This window comes from Lepidochelys kempii, chromosome 6, assembly GCF_965140285.1.
Source record: "Lepidochelys kempii isolate rLepKem1 chromosome 6, rLepKem1.hap1, whole genome shotgun sequence".
Lineage (NCBI taxonomy): Eukaryota > Metazoa > Chordata > Testudines > Cheloniidae > Lepidochelys > Lepidochelys kempii.
This window is the reverse complement of record NC_136385.1, coordinates 20,138,944-20,166,853: the sequence shown is the minus strand read 5'-3', so window position 1 is coordinate 20,166,853 and position 27,910 is coordinate 20,138,944. Positions and strand designations below refer to the sequence as shown.

The 27,910-nt window shown below is 50.4% G+C and overlaps 1 protein-coding gene and 1 pseudogene across 1 annotated transcript; one reads left to right on the top strand and one right to left on the bottom strand.

Moving 5' to 3' along the window:
- Nucleotides 1–7,328: 7,328 nt before the first annotated feature.
- LOC140913943 (U2 spliceosomal RNA) lies at nt 7,329–7,492 on the bottom strand (annotated as a pseudogene).
- Nucleotides 7,493–24,807: 17,315 nt separating this feature from the next.
- LOC140912516 (interferon-induced transmembrane protein 1) lies at nt 24,808–27,668 on the top strand. Its single transcript, XM_073347008.1, has 2 exons — nt 24,808–25,167; nt 26,871–27,668. Exons 1-2 carry the CDS (start codon nt 24,922–24,924, stop codon nt 27,042–27,044), a joined length of 420 nt encoding a protein of 139 aa, XP_073203109.1. The 5' UTR covers nt 24,808–24,921; the 3' UTR covers nt 27,045–27,668.
- Nucleotides 27,669–27,910: the final 242 nt, after the last annotated feature.

The window sequence follows — 27,910 nt, the reverse complement described above, 5'->3', positions numbered from 1 at the left end:
TTCTTTTGTTTTTCAGACACTCTGCAAGCAAGCTGGAATAACTCAGAATACCATGGATCTATGTTTTGTGTTGTTTGCCTGTGGTGTTTGTCTTGCTGCTAGCATTGTTGTGTTTTAATGAACAGAAAACCTCATGACATGGGTGGGGGATGGCTTCAAAAGGCTGACCCTGGGGGGAAGATGTGTATGGGAATGCAAAATGCTCAACTAGGAGGCCAGCACCTGTGTAATAGCTACCGTGGTACCTGGAAATGGCAACTAAGGTGGCCCCCACAAGCCCTATGGAGAAGGGGAGGAGCTCACTGGGAATTAATGGAGGGGTGTGTAAAATAGTGTAAATCAATACAAGATGTTTGGATGTGCCCCTCTCCTGTGACTATGGAGGAGCAGGATCAATGGCCTATGCAAGGGGTGGAGAATTGGGTGTACTGTGCATAAGGTGTTTTGCTGGGAATGTACATATTACTGGGGGTATAGATACACCAGCCCATAACCAAACTACACCCATCTACATGCTGCTATCTGGACTTTGGTGCACAAACGGATCTGTGAATCTTATTGCTGTGAATAATCAAACCAGGACATATGGCCTGATTCCATACCAAGTGGTCAAGCTGGTTTGGACAATTCAGTGGACTTACGATATGGACAAAAGCAAGCAAAACTTGCAGGAGCAGCTTGTTGCAACTACCAGCAACTGGACACATAAGATCGTGACCCTGTCGAAGGAGGAGAGGCAGTGTTTTGGGGGTGTCTCGGATGTTGGACCATACTGCAGTGGTCAGGACTTGGTGTTGCTGTGCATTTTGTATTGTTAACTGTACTTGTGTTACGTTGCATAGGGAGATAACCTATAAGTAATGTAGTAAGCCCTCCAAACCCTACAGTGTACTAGACAACCCAGACCCAACCTTCTCGGGCCCACTGTAATGGGAAGTCTGGAACACTAACTGGAATAGGTGTGGTATGCCCGTACGAGAGAAGGTGCAGGGCACTATACTACACAAGGGGCAGTGGGACAAATGGAATATCGACACCTTCCACCTTGATGCCTGGCCCTATCAGGAAATGTGTCGCCATATGTCCTATGCTTTTCCAGGGATACCTGGGCAGGAGGATCCCAAAAGAAAAAGAGGGAAAAAAAAGGGGGTGGAGTGTTAGGAAAAGGAGTACTTGTGGCACCTTAGAGACTAACCAATTTATTTGAGCATAAGCTTTCATGAGCTACAGCTCACTTCATCGGATGCATACTGTGGAAAATACAGAAGATGTTCTTATACATACAAACCATGAAAAAATGGGTGTTTACCACTACAAAAGGTTTTCTCTCCCCCCACCCCACTCTCCTGCTGGTACTAGCTTATCTAAAGTGATCACTCTCCTTACAATGTGTATGATAATCAAGTTGGGCCATTTCCAGCACAAATCCAGGTTTCCTCCCCCTCCCCCCCCTCCCCTTTCCACACACACAAACCCACTTTCCTGTTGGTAATAGCTTATCTAAAGTGATCACTCTCCTTACAATGTGTATGATAATCAAGGTGGGCCATTTCCAGCACAAATCCAGGGTTTAACAAGAACGTCTGAGGAACGGGGGCGGGTTTAGGAAAAAACAAGGGGAAATAGGTTACCTTGCATAATGACTTAGCCACTCCCAGTCTCTATTCAAGCCTAAATTAATTGTATCGCTGGAGTCTGGATTTGAAGTTTTTCTGTTGTAATATCGCAACTTTCATGTCTGTATATAGGATATAGATATTCAGGCCTGTCTGTAAAGGCCTGTACTCTAAGAATTTAGGTGTATTCTTTTCACTTGGCTAGTTATAGAGGTATAAAAGAAACAATAAAAATCACTGTCTGCCAGTGTAAGGGCCTTCTCTTACTGTGGCAGTCTGAGGCCCTGTTCTTAGGCTAAGGCCTTTGGCTAAGCAGCAGAGGCAGCCATAAGCTGGGAAGCGACCAGTCACATCCTCACATTCCAAACTAGTCACATTGAAAGAGGGTGCTATTGGGCTGTTAGGAATACAATCCTATCCTGATCGTGCCTATCACCTCCAGAGAAAGGGAAGTGCCTAGAAGATGTAAAAGGAAACTTAGTTTGATAGCATCCAGTCTGGCAAGAACTCACTTATCAATAGCTGGGATGTGAAATCCTCACTTCTGTATTGTTTTGTCATTATAGTTCCCACTTTGCTATTGTTTGTCTGTATAATCTCTGTCTGGTTCTGTGATTGTTTTTGTCTGCTGTATAATTAATTTTGCTGGGTGTAAACTAATTACGGTGGTGGGATATAATTGGTTACATAATCATGTTACAATATGTTAGGATCGGTTAATTAAATTTCAGGAAAACGACTGGTTAAGGTATAGCTAAGCAGAACTCAAGTTTTACTATATAGTCTGTAGTCAATCAGGAAGTGGGTGGGTGTGTGGGTGGGAAATGGGAACAGGGAATGGGAGTGGGGTAATTGGAATCCTGTTTTGCTAAGGGCAGGAATGGGAACAGGGACCCAGGTGTAAGGCTCTGTGGTGTCAGAGCTGGGAAGGGGGACACTAAGGAAGGAAACTGGAATCATGCTTCTGGAAGTTCACCCCAATAAACATCAAATTGTTTGCACCTTTGGACTGCGGGTATTGTTGCTCTCTGTTCATGCGAGAAGGACCAGGGAAGTAAGTGGGTGAAGGAATAAGCTCCCTAACACTTGTTAGTACCTTGCCTGGTTGATACAACAATAAGGAAGTGTTTACTCCTTCCCATAACACAAGAACCAGGGGTCCCCCAATGAAGTGAATAGGCAGCAGGTTTAAAACAAACAAAAGGAAGTATTTCTTCACACAACACACAGTCAACCCATGGAACTCCTTGCCAGGGGATGTTGTGAAGGCCAAAACTACAACTGGGTTCAAAAGAGTTAGATACGTTCATGGAGGATAGGTCTGTCAGTGGCTATTCTCCAAGATGGTCAGGGACGCAACCACAGGCGCCCTGGAGCACCCATGGGAAAAAAAATTAGCGGGTGCTTAGCACCCTCCGGCAACCATCTCCCCCCCTCCCTCCCAGCTACTCCCACCCATAGGTGCCGAATTCTGCGGGTGCTGGAGGGTGCTCGACCCCCCTCTGCCCCCGGCCCCACCCCGACTCCATCCTTTCTCCAACCCCTTCCCCACATCCCCGCCCCAGCCCCGCCTCCTCCCCTGAGCGCGCCACGTTCCTGCTTCTCCCCACCGGAGCTTGTTCCAGTTGTTTGGTGGTGGCAAGCGCTGGGAGGTAGATGGAGAAGAAGGGACGTGGCGCGCTCAGGGGAGGAGGCGGAGGGGGTGGGGTGGAGTGGGGAGGGGAGGGGAGCTTGGCTGCCGGTGGGTGCAGAGCACGCCCTAATTTTTCCCCATGGGTGCACCAGCACCGGAGCACCCACAGAGTCAGCGCCTATGCGCACCACAGATCAGTTGTTCAGCGGCATGCGGGAGGAGCGGGGACAGGGCACGCTTTGGGGAGAGGGCAGGAAGAGGCAGGGCGGAGGGTGGCCTTGGGAGAAGGAGTGGATCGAGGGCGGGAAGAGGCGGGGCGGGGGCTTAAGGGAAGGGGTGGAGTGGGGGCGGGGCGTGGGGCGGAGGGAGGATCGAGCTCCCCTTCCCCCTCCGCCCGGGGTAGAGCGGAAGCTGGCGTCTATGGACGCAACCCCATGCTGCAGGTGTCCCTAAACCTCTGACTGCCGGACGCTGGGCCCGGTCGACAGGGGACGGATCGCTCTGCCATCGCCCTGTTCTGTTCACTCCCGCTGAAGCAGCGGAGAGCTGGCACTGCTGGCAGACAGGAGACTGGGCCCTGGAACTGTGTTCTCTGGGCCGCGTTCCAGCCAGCGGGGAGAAGTCAACAGGAGGGTTCTGGGAGCAGCTTGTCTTTGATCTCTTGTGTCTGTGGGTGCTGCTGCTGCAGTGGGTTGGAGTCGGCTCCTGGCCATGGTCTAAGGCTGGCTCCAGGGAGAGGAACTGGCTCTTCCGTTCCGCCCCCTCTGTAGTCAAGGGGGACTCTCTGGGGAGCTGCTTTCAAAAGGGCATAGGGAACCGCCCCTCACTTCTAGCCTCTTCCCAGCTGGATGACAGGATCCTTGGCTCAGCTGCCGAGTGTTGGCGCCACCTGCTGGGGAGTTTGGGTAGTAATCCATGTTTGCAAATTTCCCCCTTCATCTGTTTCATGACACAGGCCAGGATAAACCCTAACATTGCTGGTACCATATCTGAGGAGCTGGGTAGGGGGTCACTGTGGCTCTCTTCGCTGCTGCGAGACCGATGCAGGTATCTATCCCATCTACAAATGGGGAGCCCTCGCACGTATGGATGAGCCTGCAGAGATTCAGAAGCTGAAGAGAGGAAGGACTGATGTCCATCATTACCAGTACCCAGGAGTAGCAAAAACTTGATCAAGTAGATTGTGCCCGTCTCATCCTTAAAGACGGGGCACATGGGTTAGTTTTTCAGGTCAGTGGCTGCATCTTCTGCAGGCTGCAAAGTAAAAGAAAGTCTAAAATCAAATGTTCTTTTTGTTGTCGTTTCTCTTGATTCCTTTTTTGTGCGTCCCTCAGCCTGAGCGGGGAACACAGACTAGTCAGTTTCACTTTTGCTTAGTCAGTTTCCAGTCTGTTTCATGCTGGGGTTCTGGCACAAAGCTGCCCTGTTGGGGCTGCAAACACCCAAGGCAAACGTTTAAAAATCTAAATGAAAGAAATGAAGTGCTGTGCATTGAGAACACACTGCTGTTGCTGGTAGACCCGTGCAATCTGTCCAGCCACCGTGTCTCAGTTCTGTACAGAAATTAAAGCCAATGAAAGCAGCATTAGGGAGCAGCTGACTTTCCATCTCACGGCAGGTGTATTTAGGTTCTTAATCTGAGCACAGTATTAGTTAGTCCCCTGCCCGGTGCTCAGTTTAGTCATGGCTGTTACCTTGAGCAAGCTGTCCCATTCTCCTTGGTTCTGGAGCTTTGAGGGAGGCGATGGTGAAGGGATACAAGGTTTTAAACCAATCGTACATTTGGGGCCTGATCTCCCAGGCTGCATCTGGTAAATGACAAACTGAAAGCACTTTTGTTCACACTGGGTGAAATTCTCCCCTGTGCAGAGACTCAGCACATGGCTCATGCACCACTCAAGTCCCAGCTGAGCCCTTTCTGCACAGGGGAGAGTTTCACCAATTTCCAGTGTGGAAAATCCTTCTCTGTAAAATCTAAATGCTGGCCTTAAAACAAGGCCCTGGAATGTGCTATTTGTGCAATAGCCCTCCAAAGCTCCGAGCAGGGCCGCTTTTAGGGGGGGAAGCAAGGGATCAAATTTCTACTGTTATTAAAACACATTGGATGGCAGAGCTGTATGGAGAGACTGAGGGGGAAATGATCCGTATTTTGCTGAAAGGTGGGGATGCTCACTTTGAATGAGGGCCCACTGGCGTGTCTGCTCTCTGGGGAGCACAGGAGGGTGGTAGACTTCTCCTGCTGCACAGAAATAACTCTGTGATGCTCCGCAAGGGTCCCGGTGTTGTGGGGCATCTCGCTACCACCTTGTCTGTGCCTGCCAGGGATCAGTTCCCTGACTCCAGCAGCCCTGAGCAGCACAAGCCCTCCCCTTCCAGCCTACCGGCTCCACTGTCCCTCTGCAGGTTAGAGTTACGCACACCCCAACCTTCCAGCCCTCCGAGCATCCCCTGGAGGGTCCAGCCCCTGGTCCACTGGACATTCTCAGGAGTCACAGATCCGCTGTTCCCAAAGGACCAGCGCTTCCCAGCGACACCTGAGCACGCACAGCGCTTGGGTATGCTGAGAGTGAAAACACATACACGTTTCCTTAACAAACACAAAGATTCGAGCCAGAGCAAGTCGGTCAGTGCTGGGTTTACAGTGGGGCCAGTGGCACCAGGCCCATGCTCAGAAGGGGCCCCGACCTGCTCTGCTTGCTGGCTCCCCCCACCCACCACTTGCTCCTCTCGGCCTGCAGGGTCGTGCAGGGCGCTCTGCATTTGTGGGGAGGTCTTGGGGAGACTCTGACTATAGGAAGTTGGGGGGGGGTGTTGCAGAGGTGCTGAATTTCTGATCTCCCCATGGGTGCTTGACCCCAGCTCTGTCCCAAGCCCTGCCCCCTCCACCCTTTCCCCCAAGGCCCTGCCACCCACTTCTTCCTGCCCCTGCTCCTCCCCCCCCACCCAGAGCCTCCTGCCCGCTGCCGAACAGCTGATCAGCGGCAGGCAGGAGGCGCTGGGGACGAGGCGGGGCATCTGATCCGCGGGGCTGCCGGTGGGTGCTGAGCACATGCTTTTTTTTTTTTTTCTGGGGGTGCTCCAGCCCCGGAGCACCCACAGAGTCGGCACCTGTGGGGTGTTGGGCAGGGTGGGGTGGGGATGTGCGGAGTGGCGCGGGCCGACTCCTGAGGGGAAGGGGCATGCTGGCAGCACAGGTCTGGGCAGGCCACTGTGCATCTGCCAACTGCCGGTTTGTCAATAGTGCCCTCGCACTGGTCTGGGCAGAGCGGGGACACTCCTGCCATGCCATGCCCCATTGCCCCTGGCTGGCCCCTCGCTCTGGGGACTGACCTCCCCCGCCATGCTCCACTGCCCCTAGGGGGCCCACAAATATGTTTGGCGCCGGGCCCACAAAATGTTAATCTGGCCTTGAAGTCGGTAGAAGTACGGGCAACAATTGGCTACATTGTAAAACCATAATACGTTTTCTAGAGCCTAGACTTGCCTAACAAGGCACTCTCCTGTCTCATAAAGTTGAGCTCACCTACATCTTTCTCCCAGCACTTCACAACCTTGCTGGCTGTGACCTTCCATTCATAAGACAAGCCAGCTGGCAGCATGTCTTCTAGGTGTGTGACTCCGTGCAGTCTCCTGATATACCGACTACTTCTTTGCTCTTAGTCACAAACAGGAGACTCTCCTGCTGTGGCCTCCTTCCTGGAGATTTTGTGATCTTTGTCGACTTCGCAGTCTCGATGGGCTCTGTATGCAAACAGACTTACGTTGTAAGACACACGCTATGCAATGACCAGCCAGGGAGCTAACTCTCTCCTACCCCCTGCCTGGTCAGAACCTGGGGATCACCTTCTGGTGACCTGTCTTCACTTACAAACCTTAAGAACACAGAAAGAAAAGGCGTACTTGTGGCATCTTAGAGACTATTTATTTGACACAAAATTACAACAGAAACTTAATGCAACCAACCATTCATGATAAATAAACCAAAAGATTGAATATCTGAGAATAAAACTGTTATAAAGGCTGGTTTAAAAGAAAGAGTTCAACTGATTCTGTTTTTCAACCACAATAGTCTCCCCAAGGGGAGGTGCACTGTTCCTGGAGGTACTGCAATACCAGGTCGATGCACGGAGTGGACGGAGCAAGCTCCTTTTCCATCTCCCTGTTCCAAAAATCCATTGGAAAGCGTCGCGGTTCCGGTGGTATCTGGTGAGCTCTTGCTGGCCCTTGAAAATCTGGGGGAGATGGTGTACCCATATCTGCAGCAGGTCTCCAAGGTGAACAGCCTCTGGCATGTTAGAACAATGTAGCTAAGGGAAGTCGGCAAGCCGGATCCGTAACTTCAGGATAAGGATTGGCTCTAAGGGCTGGGTCGCTCGGGCTGGGGGCCGAAGCCGGGCTGGGCGCGCATCCGATGAAGTGAGCTGGAGCTCACGAAAGCTTATGCTCAAATAAATTGGTTAGTCTCTAAGGTGCCACAAGTCCTCCTTTTCTTTTTGCGAATACAGACTAACACGGCTGTTACTCTGAAACCTGTCCTTAGTTTCCATATAGCTCTACAACCATTTAACTATTATCCTTACATACGTTTTGCAATGATTGTGATGGCTACTGGCTTTCAGTAGAGACCTCACATGCCACCTTTGGGTGAAATACTATGCAAATCCCTGACACTAGGGGATACTGTAACCAATTCTCCCCCCCCCCACCCCCACCGCATGCATGCATCTGCACACTGTGCCCCCTGCCAGTTGGTATCAAGGGATCCCTGGGTCACAAACTCCCATGCTTTTCAGCGGGAGTAATGCCTCCCATCCGGCCAGCTGACAGGCGGTCAGGAATGAGCCTCGTCCGCTTGCAGCTCATGCACGGCTCCCTCAGGTCCACTCTGAAGGTGCTCAGCTGTTGTTTTAGAGGCAAAGGAAAATGGACGACAGCTCAGTGGGTGGAGAGACCTGGCGCCTGCGTGGAGACAACCCAGGTTGTTTCAGGACCTGATTACGGCTCCGTCGAAAGACTGCTGTGGTCATCAATGGGCTTTAGAGCAGGCCTTACAACTAGGGTGACCAGACAGCAACTGTGAAAAATCGGGTCAGGGGCTGGAGGGTAATAGGCGCTTATATAAGAAAAAGTCCCCCAAAATAGGACTGTCCCTATAAAAACAGGACATCCGGTCACCCTACCTACAACAATAACATATACAAGAGGGTGGGAGGGATAGCTCAGTGGTTTGAGCATTGGTCTGCTAAACCCAGGGTTGTGAGTTCAATCCTTGAGGGGGCCATTTGGGATCTGGGGCAAAAATTGGGGATTGGTCCTGCTTTGAGCAGGGAGTTGGATTAGATGATCTCCTGAGGTCCCTTCCAACCCTGATATTCTAAGAGTAAGAAGGGGACTGTGGGGGGAAAACAAGCTCATAAAAGTGCTATGACCTTAAATGGGCAGAGGGTGGCGTTATAGCATAAGAAAGCAGATTGGCGTGCAGGGCTTTGTAATGGTCAGGTCTGAGAATGACCACAACTCATTTAATTTCAAGCTATTTCTTTCTTCACCACCGCAGCAGTGAAGGGGTGGAAGGAAGCCTTTTACAGCTGCAGCAGCTGCTCCTATGATTAAATACGTTCTCTGGGAGGTGGGCAGGTGGGTTCCCGGCTACTGTGTTAGATCCACCATTGAAACAGACCAGAGAAATAGGACAGAGGGTCAAAAAACGTTAATGATTTAGAACACTAAGAGGCACCAGAGATCTGCTTTGTGTTTATTCTCTCATACTCTCTCTCTAAAATTCCCTTCTCGATCTAAACGTCAGACAGCTAATTAGCTAAAAAGTAAGCCTGATTGATACAGATACACACAAAATACACAGCAGCAAATCCTGGAAGTTAAATAGTCGTTAAAAACTCCTTGTGAGTGATCTGAACAGGAAAATACTGAACACATCAGATGCTTGTTCTAGGACTTCCACAGCCCACGGGGGCTAATTTGATTTGCTGGCAAAAATGGAAAAAGTCTCTGTAATTTCCGTTACCAACCCCTCCACAAAGGCCGAGCACAGGATGGAAACTAACGTCTGATGATGATACTGGGGATGGAATGTGCTACAGCCTCCCTGCCCACCCATATTGGAATTAAACTGTTGCTACTTTTATGCATCTTGAACTATGTTTGAGCCAAACCCTGTTCCCAGTTACACCTGTGTAGCCTGTTTGTTGTGACCAGCTCCTATCTGGGAACCTGCCAGACGGTGCCCATGGTTTGGTGAGTTGACTGTGGGTTTGGATCTCGCATCTCTTGGGGAGCCTGGCCTTGTCTGGGACTCAGGAGACCCATTTCCCAGCTCTGCCACAAACTCCCCATGTGACCCTGGGCAAGTCACTTGATCTTGCCGTGCTTCAGTTCTCAATTGTCCGCTTGCATTCTGAGTCCCTTTCTCCCACCTTGCCTGGTAGCTCTCCAGGACAGGGCCTGTCTCTTCCTGTCTGTGCAGTGCCCAGCAATGGGGCCCTGCTGCTGAGTGGGGCCTCTGAGAGCTGCTGCAATGCAAACAAATAAAACCAGAAGAAAGCCATCTGATTCCGGCAGCCAAGTGCTTCAGCCAACTGGAGGAGAGGGTGGGGTATCTGAGGGAAACAGGGAAGACAGAGGTTCTGACCCTGGCTTGGGAGTGCCTGCATATCTCCATGAACAGTCTGGCCGGGTTGTGGGTGAAATAGCCCAGTGTTCATTAACACTCACCCAACATACGTCCCTGTCTAGTTGCCTCCGTAAAAGCCCCCTTGGGCCCCTGGCCTGAGCGTAGCAGTGAAGCGGAGGGCTGAATGGAAACTAGACATCACGAGAGGGAGGCAGAGGGGAGAGAAGAGGGAAAGGGAAAGAGGGGAGGAAACCAAGCAAGGGAGAAAGAATGGACTAAAGCAATGGGAAGAAGGAGGCGAGCCAGAGGAGGAATCTGCTGGCTCCCTGCATGGTTGTAGGGGGGAGTGAATGGTTCTCAGGACCAAGCTGTCGCTTTGTCTAACCCGCCCCTTGGCGCGTCTGCCTCGGCCTGTGTCTGCGCTGAGGGCAGGCAGCACCTGGCCCACGGCTTCCAGCCCAATGGTGCAGCGCTAGTGGGGATGGCAGAGGGGGAAGCAGTTGTGGGAAAGCGTTATGCAGACAAAACCACACAGGATCGTTTCAGGGCACAAGACAAGAGGTCACATTTATTATAACACAATTTGATTTCTGACCAATAACAAATATCTAATACCTATGTATACACCCCCCCCCCCCCCGCCCCCTGAAATGTTCTGCAGCTGCTGTGTAGTTACCAGTCCTGAATGTAGCTTGAGTTCGTGGCCTGGGCTCATAGCACCTCACTGGCCAGGAAAGCCAGGCACAAGGAAGAGCTGGGTCTCCGATGGGCATGCACTGATGCCCTTCCATGTTGGCAGCAGAATGTTACCCTCCAAAGTCTTCCATCTCACGCATCCTTTTTGTAGGCTTTAGTTTGAATCCAGAGTCTATAGGTCTTGCTGTGTCAGGCTGCCTCTGGGTTCGGTGTGATTGATCACCCGTCAATTGCAGACATGACTTTCAGCCTAGGACCTGGCTTTGATGTTTCTTCAATTGTACTTTTCAATTTTTGAAAATTGTAATTTTCAATTTTCTTTTGAGGGTGGACTCTTCTTGCTTTGTCAGGGCTGTTGTCTGCATCTTCAGCCCTTGGTGTTTACACTTTATTTCATCAGGACGGGCTGGGGCTGGAGGATGAGTCCATCATCCATCCATACCTCATTCACACATCTAAACTAAACTAATAAGATTACAGCAGGGTTTTGCAAAATGGAGTGAGCATTTTAAAATGGAGTTTGAGTTACAATATGGACAAGTGTAAGGAATGGCAAACAGTGAGCAGAACTTACAGTGTTGAAACAGTGCAAGTTTCAGTGATTTAAGCAGCAATTAGATTGAAAGTGAAACTCAGTTAGCTAGTTATTGGGGTAACCGGTTTTATGAATGAATATTGTTTCATTCATAAAACTTTGCTTATGAAGTTATGTTAATAAAGTGAACAATTAAAAACAATTTCATTGATCAGTTCTACATTGTATTTATAGCCTTAAAACAACTACATAAAGTGCGACCCATTCAATACCCCTGGATTGAAGGGTCAAAAGGGGGAATGTTGAATGGATCAATGACATTGTTTTTAATTGTTCACTTTATTAACATAACTTCATAAGCCAGCCGGCTGCCAGTAGCGCAAACTGCAGAGCTCGGAGGAATTTCCCCTCTGCGGCTGCTTGTAGATGGCAGGAAGGAAGAGCCAGGGGGTAGAGTAAATAGACAGTCCCTCTGACACTGCTGTGATTGGTACTAGGCCTGATGAGTCAGGTCTGTTTGCACCGGGCCCTGCTGTGGTGCAATTACCGAAGAAACAGCAACTTAAGGAGGCCACATGTTGTGTGCCAGACTCTTGCAAGAGGGCCCAGCTCCCTTCACACAGCCTTCCAGTGCTTCTGCCCTTTGAGGAGGGATGAATTCCAGGAATGGGGGAGGAGAACACGGAGACGGGTAGAGTCTCCACTTGATCTCGGCCCCACTATCCTAGTTAGCCTTGTGTAGATCAAGGGAGTTGGCTGGAATCAAGTGATCCCATAGCCTGCTTTTACCAGGGCAGGCCCACTTTCACATAAGATGGCTCTGTTTCCCAGAAATTTCTTCCAGGACACCTGCCAGGTCCTGGTTTTTCATTTCACCAGTTAAAGAGTCTGGGTAGTGGGGGTTGGAGTTGAACTGTACCGAGCAGAATTTGCTGAGTGTTTACCAGGAACAAACAGGCCAGAGGGTGCACACAGAAAGAAGGGAGGGCGAGAGTGTGTGTGAATGGATTTGGGGGGAGGGGAGGAGGGAGGGAAGGTCATGTCCCATGTGGATTACGGTTGGGGGCAGCCTGCATGTGGGAGAGGATTCTGGGGGACCTGCCTGTGTGTGTGAAGGGAAGGCTGTGGCATGTGTGACAGAGCCGTTGGGCTGTGAGACAGAGCAGCGTGGGTGTGACTTTGTGAGCGGGGAGGAAAAGCACCAGATAGTGTTTGGTGGTGGAGAGAGGAAAGCCTGTGTGAGACAAGGGGCGGGGGAGAGATTGCGGTCATCATCTGTATCAAGGTTCTGTTTATTCAGAGATTCCAAGGCCTGAAGGGATCATTCTGATCAACTAATCTGTCCTTCCTTAGAAGCCAGGCCACAGAACGTCCCCAGGCTAGTTCCGAGAGCAGAACTTTTAGAAAAACATCCAATCATGATTTAAAAAATCATCAGAGATGCAGAATCCACCACGACCTGTGGTAAATTGTGCCGATGGTTAATTAGCCTCACTGTTAAAAATGTGTACCTTCTTTCCAGTCTGAATATGTGTCTAACTTCCAGCTATTGGCTTGTGTTACACCTTTCTCTGCTAGATTGAAGAGCCCATTACTGAGTATTTGTTTCCCTTGTAGGTACTTATAGATTGTAATCAAATCACCCCTTAACCTTTCCTTTGTTAAGCTAAATAGTTTGAGCTCCTTGAGTCTGTCACTGTTAGGCATGTTTTTCCAACCTGAAGCCTGTCCAACTTATCAACATCCTTCTTGAATTGTGGGCATCAGAACTGGACATGCTATCCTAGCAGCAGTTGCACCAGTGCCAAATACAGAGGTAAAATAACCTCTCTACTGCTACTCGAGATTTCTCTATTTATGCAGTCCAAGATTGCATTACCTTTTTATCCACCACGACCGCCAAATCTTTTTCAGAGTCATTGCTTCCCAGCATAGAGTCTCCCATCCCTTAAGTATCGCCCACATTCTTTGTTCCCAGATATAGACATTTCCATTTAGCTTTAGCCATATTAAAATGCATATTCATAGAATCATAGACTATCAGGGTTGGAAGGGACGTCAGGAGGTCATCTAGCCCTACCCCCTGCTCAGAGCAAGACCAATCCCCAACTAACTCATCCCAGTCAGGGCTTTGTCAAGCCTGACCTTAAAAACCTCTAAGGAAGGAAAAACAAGGAGAAGCCCTTGTGGCACCTTAGAGACGAACAAATTTATTCAGGCACAAGCTTTCGTGGCCTAGAACCCACTTCATCAGATGCATGGAGTGGAAAATACAGGAGCAGGTATAAATACGTGAAAAGATGTGAGTTGCCTTACTAAGTGTGAGGTTAGTCTAATGAGACAATTCAATTGTGCCCAAATAAATTTGTTAGTCTCTGGTGCCACAAGGACTCCTCGTTGTTTTTGCTGATACAGACTAACATGGCTACCACATTGCATCCGATGAAGTGAGCTGTAGCTCACGAAAGCTCATGCTCAAATAAATTGGTTAGTCTCTAAGGTGCCACAAGTCCTCCTTTTCTTTTTGCGAATACAGACTAACACGGCTGTTACTCTGAAACTCTGAAACCTGTCACAATCTAAGGAAGGAGATTCCACCACCTCCCTAGGTAACGCATTCCAGTGCTTCACCACCCTCCTAGTGAAATAGTGTTTCCTAATATCCAACCTTGACCTCCCCCACTGCAACTTGAGACCATTACTCCTCGTTCCGTCATCTGCCACTACTGAGAACAGTCTAGAATCGTCCTCTTTGGAATCCCCTTTCAGGTAGCTGAAAGCAACTATCAAATCCCCCCTCATTCTTCTCTTCTGCAGACTAAACAATCCCAGTTCCCTCAGCCTCTCCTCATAAGTCATGTGCTCCAGCCCCCTAATCATTTTTGTTGCCCTCTGCTGGACTCTTTCCAATTTTTTCACATCCTTCTTGTAGTGTGGGGCCCAAAACTGGACACAGTACTCCAGATGAGGCCTCACCAATGTTGAATAGAGGGGAACGATCACATCCCTCAGTCTGCTGGCAATGCTCCTACTTATGCAGCCCAAAATGCCGTTAGCCTTCTTGGCAACAAGGGCACACTGTTGACTCATATTGTTTGTTTGTGTCCTGTTTACCAAGTGATCGAAATCACTCAGAATCAGTGACCTGTCCTCTTCACTATTTACCACTCCCCTGATTTTTGTGTCATCTGTAAATAATCATCTTATGTTTTCTTCCAGGTCACTGATAAAAATGTTAAGTAGCGTAGGGGCAAGTACCAATCCCTGTGGGACCCCCCAGAAAATACACCCACTCAATGAAGATTCCTCATTTACCATTAAATTTTGAGACCCATCAGTTAGCCAGTTTTTAATCCATTTAATGTGTGCCATGTTAATTTTGTATTGTTCTAGTCTTTTGAATCTAAATGTTGTGTGGTACCATGTCAAATGCCAAGTATATTACATTAACATTATTACCTTTATCAACCAAACTTGTAACCTCATCTAAAAAAGATATCAACTTAGTTTAAGAGGATCTATTTTCCATAAACCCATGTTGATTTGCATTAATTACATTATCCTCCTTTATTTCTTCATTAATTGAGTCTCATATCAGCTGTTCTATTATCTTGGCCAGAATCAAAGTCAGGCTGACAGGTCTATAATTACCTGGGTCATTCTGTTTGCCCTTTTTAAAAATTAGCTTTCTTCCAGTCTTCTGCAAGTTCCTCAGTGGTCCAAGAATTATTGAAAATCAACATTAATGGTCCAGCAAGCTTCTCAGACAGCTCTTTTAGAACTCTTAAATGCAAGTTATCTGGACCTGCTGGTTTAAAAATGTCTAAATTTAGTAGCTTCGGTTTAGCATCATCCAGAAATACTAGTGGAATGGAAAGAATATTATCATCACCATATGATGTGAATATATCATTTGTTTTTTCCCCAAACACCTAACAGAAATATTTATTGAACACCTCTGCCTTTTCTGCATAATTATTGATAATTTTACCATTCCCATTTAGTAATGGACCAATATCATTGTCAGGATTCTTTTTGTTTCTAATATATTTTAAAAACTCCATCTTATTGTCTTTAACTCTGCTAGTCATAGAGTTCTCCTTGTGTCCCTTTGCTTCCTTTATCAATTTTCTACAATTCCTAACTTCTGATTTATGTTCATTACTATCAACTTCACCTTTCTTCCTGACATCAGAAATCATAACATTCAAAAATGAGTAGGAAAATACTTCAATCTCTCTGGTCACTCAATAACAGACCTAAAAGTGGCAATTCTTCAACAAAAAAACTTCAAAAACAGACTCCAATGTGAAACTGTGGAACTGGAATTAATTTGCAAACTGGATACCATCAGATTGGGCCTGAATAGAGACTGGGAGTGGTTGGGTCATTACAAAACCTAAACTTAATTTCCCCAATACTAATTTCTCCCTACTGTTACTCACACCTTCTTGTCAACTGTCTGTAATGAGCCACTCTCTTACCACTTCAAAAGTTATTTTTCCTCCCTTGCTATCCTGATGTTAATTGATTTATCTCGTTAGCCTGACCTCACACTTGGTAAAGCAACCCCCGATCCTTTCATGTATTTATACCTGCTCCTGTATTTTCACTCCATGCATCAGATGAAGTGGGTTCTAGCCCATGAAAGCTTATGCCCAAATAAATTTGTTAGTCTCTAAGGTGCCACAAGGACTCCTCGTTGTTTTTGCTGATACAGACTAACATGGCTACTACTCTAAAAACTGGCAAAGTTGGGTCCCAGATAACGGTGTTTACTAAATATACACAACACACAAGCCTAGCTATATACTTACTGCTGCTCTGGCAGCTTCTAAAACATACAACACAGTGAGCACCACTAGAGAGTTCACAAACTATTTAAAGGGATAGTCCCCTATTCCTGTACACTACATCTTTATACATGGAACCTTAATATAAAATGTGGGAATGAGGAATACAAGCAAGAAGAAAGGCGTGACAGAGGAAGAGAACACAGCATAGGAACAGGAAGCGGGAGTAAGACAGACCATTACTGTAGAAACACAGACAACAGGACAGAGACAGAAAGCGGACAAGAGATGAGATATGGGAGGAAAAAGGAAGAGAGCTGAGCAGGGCAGTGGACCAGAAAGGACAAAGGGAGTTAAGCTAGAGAGTGGGGTGAGGAAGGAAGAGGTTGAACCGGGGAGCAGGAGGCAAATGATTCAAGAAAGCTGTGGGAAAGGTCATCATCACAGGCAAACCCAAGGGGTCTATGTCAGGAAGTGGGTGTCAGGAGAGAGGGGGCAGGTTCTTGCTCACAGATGCACACAAGCTACTGGGCTCCGTACTGCTTTGTCTTGCATTCAGAGTGCTGCCAGGCTAACTCCGGAGACCACACATTCATATGACAAGTCTGGGCTCTGAACTCCTGGATGTTCACAGATGGTTTTCTTCAAAGCTGGTTTGCATTTCTTTTTCCAGGGCACTGGGAAGAAGTGAGCGGATAGATAAACCTTCTGGGACACCTGATCCTCCAAAAGGACTTCACTTGCTCCTTGGAGCTGGACTCTCTAGAATAATTTGCACCTTTTCTAGCTGAGTTTTCACAAGCCCTCCCCCAGTACTGGGCTCAGCAATCTGGCTTCTCTTTTTCGGCCCAGACATATTCTCCTGGCTTTGCTGTTAATCCTGTTTCTTGAGCCACTTCCAGATGCTCCCTGCAGGGGGCACTGTAGATAGCTGTAGCATCCCAGAACACTGAGACCTCACGTGCCTTTGGATTAAGAGCATCGATTAACCTCTGATAAGTGGCTGGAGCCCTGGGTAGAGCCCTGAGACTCTATGCTGGGAAGCAATGACTCTGAAAAAGATTTGGCGGTCGTGGTGGATAAAAAGGTAATGCAATCTTGGACTGCATAAATAGAGGAATCTCGAGTAGCAGTAGAGAGGTTATTTTACCTCTGTATTTGGCAACTGGTGCAACTGCTGCTAGGATAGCATGTCCAGTTCTGATGCCCACAATTCAAGAAGGATGTTGATAAATTGGACAGGCTTCAGATTGGAAAAACATGCCTAACAGTGACAGACTCAAGGAGCTCAAACTATTTAGCTTAACAAAGGAAAGGTTAAGGGGTGATCTGATTGCAATCTATAAGTACCTACAAGGGAAACAAATACTCAATAATGGGCTCTTCAATCTAGCAGAGAAAGGTGTAACACAAGCCAATAGCTGGAAGTCTGAATGGAAGGACTCTGACTTGATACAGCCTACCAGAGGTTTTAAATGCAATGTACTCCTTTGATTCTCAAGGCAAAGGGAACTGCCATTAACTCCAACTTAGATCAAGTGGAGATAAATCCACCTCTTACAATGCACTCAGTTAACTCCCACCTAATGCTATTTCCCATAGCATTCAGTTAGAGTCTGTTTTTCAGTGGGCCCCAGATTCCTCCCACTCCAAGCATGCTTTCATAATATATGAATCGCCCCATTCTCAGCAGCTGAAGTCAGCTGGACCACATCCTAGTTCTAATCCTGAAGCAGACACAAACGTTCCATCTCCTGCTTCCTGGCTGAGTCCAGCTTCGGATGAAATGTGGGTTTTCCCTTTCTTTTTCCCTTGTGGCAGTTTACTCTGGCACAGAGGGAGACACATTGAAATAGACAGAGAGGAAGATAATCTTATAGACTTACATGAAAGCGGGAGACATGCAGGAGAGAGCCAGTGGTTCTTAACCCCCTCAAAAACTTTTACTCAACAGAGGAGCTGCAAAATGAGGCACTAGATAAAGTGACTTTAAAAAGGATGGGGCAAGATGTACCATAGGGTCAGAAAATCAGCTGTGTTGCCCTTGTCCCAGGTCTGTCCTTATGCTGCAAAACTTCCCCCTCCTGCTCTCCCCAGCTTTTCCTCTGCCGCGCTCATGTCCCAGCTTATGAAAATCACCTCAGACTGGAAAGAAGCTGGTGGGGCTATTGCTGCTTTATGGCACCAGAACAGGCTGAGGCCCAGGACTTAAAACATGTCACCGCTCCCCAGGGATGGAGGGTTTTAATACTCCCCCTGTCTCCCTCTGTATGCGCACACCTCCTCCTACAGGGCTTTAATCTATAAGGCTCATCTCTCTGCGGGGAGGAGGACAGCATTCACACCTCTTTGAGACAAGTGTAACCCTTCTGCCTGTCAGAGTTGGGAGCAACAAGGGCCGGGTTCAATATCTAGGGGTTCCATTCCAATAACGCAATGCAAAACCGGCTCGAGCCCCCACCCAGTGACCTGGGACAAATATATACCACCCCCGCTGGGCGCCTCCAAGAGGCAATACTTCCCCTCTCGCAAGCACAGAGTCTGAGTGTAGCAAAAAGCCTTTTAATAACAGATTTCAGAGTAACAGCCGTGTTAGTCTGTATTCGCAAAAAGAAAAGGAGGACTTGTGGCACCTTAGAGACTAACCAATTTATTTGAGCATAAGCTTTCGTGAGCTACAGCTGACTTCATCGGATGCATACTGTGGAAAGTGTAGAAGATCTTTTTATACACACAAAGCATGAAAAAATACCTCCTCCCACCCCACTCTCCTGCTGGTAATAGCTTATCTAAAGTGATCACTCTCCTTACAATGTGTATGATAATAACAGAGAGAAACACTGTTTTAATAACAGAGAGAAATAATGTGGCATTATGTTGGGGAAACACCACCAACAGGATTCATAACACAACCCATGAGCAAAAAACCCACCCCAAGCAAATTGGGGCATGTCCTTTCCCTTTGGTTCTTGAGTCCAGCAACCCAAAATCACCCAAAGTCCCAAAAGTCCAACGACCCAAAAGTCTCTGTCCTTAGTCAGGGCAGCCCCAGAGTTCAAAAGTTTATCTGCAGAGCTTTACCTCCCAACCTGGGTAGAGATTTGGGGGGGGGGTAGGGGGGTTAAGGGGCACCTTACATGGTCCAAAGCTGATGGCCCCACCTCTGCATGGGGCTCCACTCTGCCAGCCACCCCATGAGCTGCTCTAGGCATCCGACAAACTGCTCTGCTTCACCAGCCGCTCTGCTTGCCGTCCCACAAACTGCAATGCTCTGCCAGCCGCTCTGCTCGCCAGCCCACAAACTGCTCCACCATATAGCTTCAGGCTCCCCCACTACTTAACACAACACTCAGTGATTTCAGCTCTTAGTAAGTTTAGCTCTTTTGTGATTTCAGCTTGAAGTAGGGGAGCCTCAGTGCTGGTACACCATTAGCCCAAAATCAATTCAGCTCAGCAGCCTATAACTAGACTCCTCATGGAATCAAAATTAGCTCTGATATTCCACAGTGGACAGAGAAGGAAGTGCAATTAGCATGCAAAGCCCTCACCAGGTATTAATAATACTTCATACCACCTAGTGCTAATACCTGTCTCCTGTCCCCAGCCCCCTCTCTCTCCCTCTCTCTCAATTCACAGAGTTTTGGAACCCATGTCCCTTGCCTAGCGAGTGCTACTTAGTTGATGGCAAGTCCCTCCATCATAACAAAAGGCCAAGTACAGTTCCACTGTCCTTGATTCCCATAATCAGGGTAATAACAATTTATTCTTCCTGCCCCAATAACAGAGACACTGGGGATCCCACAGCAGCCAAAGTGACCATTTGGGCAGCTATGGCCTCATTCTAGGCGGGGTGGGTGTGCCTATGCAAATGAGATCAGCCCCTGAAGTTCTTTTCCACAACTTGCCACACTTCACCACCAGATGTCAGGGTGGAGCCCATCCTGACTCTGCTTACACAAGTGTGATTGGGAACCAGAGATTTCACATCTGTACCGCTGCTGTGGGTTAGGCCGCAGAATGGTTTTTTGCATGGCTGGGCTAAGGGCCTGTCTATGGAGGAAAGTGGCCAGTTAAATCACTCTGGTTATACTGTATAACTCCAAGTGTGGACATTCCTCTTCAGGGATCAGGGTGCCGTTTGTCAGTTTAGCTTTAACCCCTTCCCAAGGGACACAAGCTAAATTGGTGCCAAAATAAGCCACTCATGGCAGTGCCCACAAAGGGAGTTATAACTACAGCGGTTTCAATTCACTCCTTAGATGATACCAAAACAGGTTTCCGCTGTAGAGAAGGCCTAACCTGGCCAGCCGCGTGTTTCTTTCCTCCCTCTCTGCAAACGAAAGAGCTAGAACGCTGGGCCAGAACCTCATGTGATGTGAATCGGTACAACGCTGAAGCTACCTGATATACATCAGCTGCGTATCTGGACCTTCCTTTTTTTTAAATGTGAGCTCAGCAGCTGCGCTCTTTGACTGGAAGGGAAGCCCCACGAAAGTCCCAATAGCAAGGCTACATCAAATCCCTTTGGGGGAGGGAATGTCACAATATGTTTGTACAGCGCCTCGCACCATGTGGCCCTGTCTGACTGTGGCCTTTGGGTGCTACCACAATAGAAATGTTAAGTAACAATCATTTAAAAATTACTACCCAGTGGGGTTGGATTTGAAGCAGTCTGCCGTCTCCTTGTTAATCCGGAAGACTCTCCTGCAGTGTTAAAACTCCCCATGCCTGCTCAGCAGTAGTCTCTGAGCAAGGAGCCCTGAGCTGCTGCGCTCCTGATGATCAGTGTAAACTGGGCTGCAGGAAGGACAATAGAAGATCTGTTGCATCACTTTCCTCCCCCTAGAGGACAGAGCAGCCTGCAGCACACCCAGAGCAAAACCCAGCGAGAGTAGCTGGTGGGAGGGACACACACAGACACCTTGATCCAAAGCACATCAAAGTCACTGGAACTCTTTCCACCGACTTCGCTGGGCTTTGGTTATGGGCCAGAGAGAGCAGAAGTGGCATGGGAGAGGGGGACGGTAACGCACATGTGTGTACACACACACACACACACACAGCTTGTGGCTCCTAAACAAAGAGCAAGAGACATCGCCAAACTAACATCTCAGATCCAGAGTTGCAAAATTCTGAGATGTTTATTGTGAGTCATGGAAAAATATGTGTGTGTATGTATGTGCCTGTGTTCCCCAAAGCTAAGCTCCTAGTACTCTTGGTTGTGGAGGAAAACCTTGACAATGTGACCCAAGGGAACCCTGATGGCTCAGAAACCAGTAGGCAAAAGAAGAGCCCCAAACATTTTTTTAAATAAACTGACATTTGATCCTGATTCTTCTGGGGTCTGACTCATGATTTTTGAATGCCTGGGGCTGACAATGCTGCAGCTCCACACACCCTATGACTGGGGTGGGTTCTGAAAGCTGGCTCTGAGTTTAGCAAGGAGCCCCCAGTTTTATAACGGGCTAAACCAAAACCGATGGATGCTAAATGCTGGGCTGTTAAAAGCCCAGATCCAGCCTTGCTCCTAGATCCTCTCCCTCATGAACACACACACACAGGCTCTGTGCCAGGGAGAGGGTGTGAGAGAAGAGGCCTGTGGTCTGTGCCAGGGAGAGGGTGTGCAGGGGCTTTACTGGAAAGGTTTCAGAGGAACAGCCGTGTTAGTCTGTATTCGCAAAAAGAAAAGGAGGACTTGTGGCACCTTAGAGACTAACCAATTTATTTGAGCATGAGCTTTCGTGAGCTACAGCTCACTTCATCAGATGTTTACCGTGGAAACTGCAGCAGACTTTATATACACACAGAAATCATGAAACAATACCTCCTCCCACCCCACTGTCCTGCTGGTAATAGCTTATCTAAAGTGATCAACAGGTGGGCCATCCAGAAAACCTGGATTTGTGCTGGAAATGGCCCACCTGTTGATCACTTTAGATAAGCTATTACCAGCAGGACAGTGGGGTGGGAGGAGGTATTGTTTCATGATTTCTGTGTGTATATAAAGTCTGCTGCAGTTTCCACGGTAAACATCTGATGAAGTGAGCTGTAGCTCACGAAAGCTCATGCTCAAATAAATTGGTTAGTCTCTAAGGTGCCACAAGTCCTCCTTTTCTTTTTACTGGAAAGAGTAAGAAGGAGGATGCGGGGGCCGTCCCAGGGAAGGAACAGAGGTGACGCAGCTGGGGCAGCCGTAGCTCGGAAGAGGCCCAGTGCACAGCTAGGTCTATAGCCACTGCATGTCTCCAGGCTCTTCCCCTCCGGCCCACTCCTGCATTAGCTCTGTCGCTTGCTCTTTCCTTGACACCAGAAACCTAACCGGCAGGAAAGGAGGGTCCTGCTGTCCAAGTCAGGAAAGCGAGAGCTAACGGGCCACGTGATTTCTCAGAAACTACGGCTTCAGGGGCCTGCTGAAGCCAAACACGGCGCTGCTCCTTCCCCTGGCATGAACATGCTCGCTGGCCTGTTTCCAGCACCCGGCTGAGCCCTGTTCGGCTCCAGCTGCAGCCACTTGCATCCCGGCCCCTTTGACTGTTGCAGGGAAGCTCTGTGTTGCTGCCCAGGGAGAGGTTGTTTGGGGAGAGGCACAGATGAGAGATTCCTGAGCAGGAAGGGCTCCCCGGCCCCAGGGCCAGCGGAGCAGCTGGGATGAGGGGAGCGAAAGGTGCAGAATCACATCTTCATGGGAAACCACATAACTGCACCACTTCTGCTGCCTTTTGACCAGTCACGCAGGAGGGGGAAACAGCTGCCACTGCTTTGTCTCCACCGCGTCTCATGACAAAGAAGGGGGGCTGCGGCCAGCAGGACAGTGGGGATCGGTGACTGTCACTGCCCCCGCACCTGCATCGGATCACTGGGCAAAGGTTGACCCAGTCCCAGGTCGCCTCCGCTGTCGGGTGGGCTCAAGGAGATGGGGAGCCCCTCAGAACTCCTAACTGAGGCTGTGGCCCTGGGACAGGAGAGCCAGGCGTGTACGTGCAGGGTCCCCTGCGGGGGTATCTCCACGAGCTAACTCTAGCTTTAGTTCACCCCCCCCGGGCAGCTCCACCCAGGGTAATCATGGCGGGAGCAGTAGCGTAGACAGGGCACGGGCACCTTTACCGTCCCATTCTCTAACCCTGCTGGGGCTGGTGAGAACCGCCCCATGGCCTGTCTACCCTAGCGCTCCCGCCATCGCCGACCCTGGTGGGGCCAAACTGGGGGAGAACTACAGCGCCCCTGTTTGCTAGAGAAGACGGCACTGGCCTAGGGCCTGAGCAACAGCAGGGCTTGCACAGACAGCTCCCCTCAGCAGAGCTACCCCTAATCCCCACCCAACAGGGAAAATGTGCAAACTGGCTAATCCCCCAGCAAACAGACAGCTCCAGACTTTCCCCAGGCCTGCTCACGCATCACTGACGCCCGGCCTCCAGTGAGCTGAAGGAGGAGCAGCTTCCCTGGCTGAGCCTCACAGCCCTGGCCTGGCTCCTAGAGAGGCCAGGCCTTCTCCGTCTGCCAGACTGCTGCTCCCCAACCCACCTCCTGGCCACAGGAGTCACTTCGACAGACCATCTCCCTGCCCCCCCCCCATTTAAGTGGGTTGCCACCTTTGCTCTATTTTGCGCAGGACCAATAAGTGTAACGCATGAGAGTGCATCGCAACATGGCTCTGCTACCTTGTGATAGGACGCCGCCACTTCCAGTCCTGACAGACCTTTCTGTCATGGGATGGGAACTCAGCACAGGCCCGGGGAAGGGGGCAGATCCATGGAAACAAGGACAAGCCTTGGAAGACCAAGATGGTGGCAATGCTCCTCCAAGTCTGCCCGCTACCGGGATTCCCATTAGCCCAGCAGCATTTGCCATCACTGCTGTTTGTGCGCTATGTGTCAGTGTTATAGTTGCACTCCTGCCTGCAGTTAGAGGCAAGTTTGATTCAGCAGCATGGGCTGGGAATCAGAAACCCTGAGTTCTATTCCGAGCTCTGCTACGGACTCATTCGGTGACCCTTGGCAAGTCACTTCACTGGCCCATGCCTCAGTTTCCCCATCTGTAAAAGGAAGGCAATGATAACGGATCCCTTTTTTGTAAAGAACTTCGAGATCTATGCTTTGTAGGGGCTTCTACTGTATGGTGCAAAGGGAAATCTACGGTATATAGGGTCAAACTATTGTTACGCACTGGTCTATTTACTTCCTGCTGTTCATGGCTGCATCACATCTGCACTAATCTGTTCCATACATGTGTCGTGGAGTCTGAGATGCCTGATCCCATTTTTGGACTGCTTGGTGGGAAGCTGGGTGCCTAAGTCCCTTGGGCTCTCAAAAATCCCAGCCTGTATTTCTAGACCTCCATGTGCTAGGAGCAGGAGCCTGGGTAAAACACCTTGAGCGGGGCCTTGCACATTTACCCCAGCTATTGGGGTGCAGTGCCCTCAACCCACTGGGCCTGTCTTTCTGTGGTCCCATCCCACCCAGCGATAGCAAACGGGGGTGGGGGTGGGGATAAAAGTGATGGTAAACAGTGCAGCAAGAGCTGTACTCTCAGCTGTTGCCCACTTCGTCGGGGTGGACACTCCAGGGTGTTGGCTGAGCCGCTGGGAAAGCAAATACCAGGGAAGAGGACTGAGGCCCATAGGTACGGTGACCAGAGAGCAAGTGTGAAAAATCAGGATAATACCAGGGTAATAAGGTCCTACACAAGACAAAGCCCCTAATATCGGGATTTGAGTGACCTTACCCACAGACCTTTTGTGGTTGCAGGGCTTGGGATGCCAGCTGGCAGAGGAAACCTTTCTGTTCTCCAGATTGCTCTCAAATGGCTGAGAAATTGAAACTTACAGTGGGAAGGTGGGGAAATACAAAGAGGGCTGCACACAGAGCAGAAACCAAGGGCCAGCCCTCTCCTGCAGCTCCACCTCCTCCCTCCTTGCTCTGAGCTCCAGGCCGCCCCAGTCCTGAGATCTGCCTGGGAGATTACAGCAGATTCCTCTTTGCCTAGGCTCTGCCAGCAGCTGTCGGTCACCCGGAGGGAAGATGGACAACACCCCGTACACCTTCCCGGCCCGCAGCAACCAGCCCTTCCCAAACCACAACTATGAGCACCTGAAGGAAGAGAGTGAGATCGGAGAGGTCCCTCCAGGGGCCACCGTCAGCTCCACGGTTATCAGCATGCACCCGTACCTGCCCCCTCCCAGCGACCACATCATCTGGTCCATCTTCAGCACCCTCTATGTGAATTTCTGCTGCCTCGGCTTCATGGCTCTGGTTTTCTCCGTCAAGGTGAGAGGGGCCAGTGCCCCGCTCTGCCCTGCACATGCATGCCGTGCGTCCACGGGGCCTGCCCTGCGCTTGCATGCCGTGTGTCCACGGGTGAGCCTGTGGCAGGGCAATCGCCTGCGGCCGTGGGCTGCGGTGGCATGAATGTGTGCGCGTACATTTGGCTGCGGCTGAGGTGAAGCTCTTCCCTTGACGGGATTAGCCCTTGGTCTCAGGCTGACCTAGACGTGGCCGCTGTAGCCTGTCCCTCTGCCCCTGGTACGGGTGTCTTCTCATTCCCCACCCTGCCGCTTACTTTCCCCAAAGGGGGTGACCCGAGAGCACCTGGGCATGAGTGTCTGAGGCTACACAGGCTGGGCTGAGGGGTCCCCCCACTGGTGCCAGGAGTCTGTGCTGCCCCGTTAAGTCACCCTCTGGCCCTGGGAGCGGACAAAATTTAGTAGCAACTTTCCAGCTCTATCAGCTTCACAACCCCCCGCCCCACCCCCCTTCCCCAGCCTTGATAAAGCGTGCAGCGCTCCCACGCTGGGCCTCTTCCTGCCACAGCCCGGCTCTGGGGCCAGAGTAAGGGGATAATAAACAGTTGCTGGCCAAGTATAAGAGACAACTGGAACCGCAAAGGAGGCCCTGAGTGTGGGGGGCCGTTGCTGGGGGCTGAGCACTAATGGTGAGGGGCTCGGGGGGTGGGAAGGGGAGAGCGGACGTCCTACAGCTGTGTGGCTGGGGCAAGGGGATGCTATCGCTCACAGAGCTGCGCTAAAAGGAAAGAGAACCAGAATCAAGGGGCTGAGCCCCAGACGTAGGAAACCCCACTGCTGGGAGAGAGAAGGGCGCTGAGTCTAAACGCTCAGGGACCTCAGGGCTGATGGGACTGCGCCTCTCCTGTTACAGACTCGGGGGTCACAGATAAGCCCCCGTGCAACTTTGTAAGGCTCTAACTCAGGCCATGGGGATCCGACAGGTCTCCAGCCGCTCGCACTTAGCCCGTCTGTAACAGAGGGCATAGCAATGCTGCAGGAACTCGCTGCCCCTCCCAGCCCTGGCCTTCTGGGGAGTTTCCTGGTTGTTTATCTCTACCCATGAAGAACACCTGTTTCCTGCAGGCAGTTGATAAACACACAGCTTGGTCCTAAATCCAGTCCCCAGGGCCCCTGCGTTCAGACACACCCATCCCCCTGTGGGCTCAGCTGCTCACCCACAGCCAAGCTCTGAGCGCCCCTGACATCACATCCACCCATCGCCCTAGGGCAGGGGTTCTCAAACTGGGGGTCAGGAACCCTCAGGGGGTCGCAAGGTTATTACATGAGGGGTCACAAGCTGTCAACCTCCACCCCAAACCCTGCTTTGCCTCCAGCATTTATAATTGTGTTCAATTAAAAACACTTTTAAATGTATTTATAAGGGGGGGGGTTGCATTCAGAAGCTTGCTATGTGAAAGGGGTCACCAGTACAAAAGTTTGAGAGCCACTGCCCCAGGACTTTGAGATTCTCCCACGTGAGCCCCCCAAGATTCCCACAGGCCCATTTCCCGAAATTCATACACCGCCGCCCACGCCCCCAAGGGGGGGCCCTCTGAGACTGGCACACCCCAGCCTGAGTGCAGGGAAATTTGAGGCCCTGGGACTGCGAGCCCAGAGGTTCACATGCCCTGTCCCCAAGCACGAGGATCACACGCTGTATTTGCCTCCCTCCCTCCCTCCCTCCAGGCCAGGGATCGTAAAGTCGTCGGCGACCACAGTGGCGCAAGCAGCTACGGCTCCACCGCCAAGTGCCTGAACATCATGGCCCTGGGCCTGTCCCTGCTCTTGCTCGTCCTCGTCATCATCCTCGTGGCAACAGGGGTCATCGCTGTCACACACGCAATGCATCCTGGAGACTAGACTCGCCGCAGCCGGCCGGAGGGGGGGTGTCCTGGCTGTTACATCGCCCCGCAGGCAGGGCTCCCCCGCCACACTTCTTACACTTCCGACCTCCCTCTCCAGCTCCGCTTGCTCCCTCACTACCAGTGCCTGGCCGCCTCCTGCTGTTTGGGGAGCTGGGGAAGGAGCAGTGCTCTCCTCCTGGCTGCAGGGTGGCACTCCAGCTGTTGTCCTACACACAGCGGGCAGCACTCTCATCCTCAGAGATGCTCTCTCCCCTGTCCTCCTTTCCACCAACACGCTGAGGCACAGGGGTTCATGCCAGGGCCCTGCTGTGCCACCTCCATGGGACTCTCCCCATACCACTCTGCTTCACCCACCACCACCCTTCCTCTGAGGGTGACTGGCCTACTCTCCATCCACAGCCCAGCAGCTGGGCTGCTCACTGGCTGCCCGGCAGGGAGTGATGTGAGCCAGCCCTTCTTGGCGCAAGGCGACCGGGTGAGCTCCAGGGGAAGGGTGGCAGCTCTCCTGCGGGTGACGTACCACCTGGTGTCTCTGCGGAGACGGGCACTCAGAGTGATTTGGAGTAGAACCGCGAGCTGGGGGAACAGCTCTAATAAACTTTCCTTTCTCTCTTGTAAACCGGCTTATTTTTTTCGGCCAAAATTCTCAAACACCTGCATGGCTCCGAACGGTGGGTTGGGGAGGAGTGTGGGGCCTCTGGCTACCCCCAGGGCTCTGCTAGTCGGGCCAGTGGGCTCAGCCTGCCTGGGGGGACCCAGGCGTGTGAGCAGGCCAGGCGGGGCATGAGTTAGACACGGGGTGCTCACCAAGAGGGACTGGAAGGCGACACAGCAGCTAGCCGGAGGCTGCCCCGCCAGTCC

Bases quoted from the DNA above. Each gene is read 5' to 3' on its own strand.
- LOC140912516 (XM_073347008.1), top strand. From the start codon at position 24,922: ATGGACAACACCCCGTACACCTTCCCGGCCCGCAGCAACCAGCCCTTC. The intron at 25,168-26,870 runs GTGAGAGGGGCC...CCCTCCCTCCAG, and splicing joins CTCTGGTTTTCTCCGTCAAG to GCCAGGGATCGTAAAGTCGT.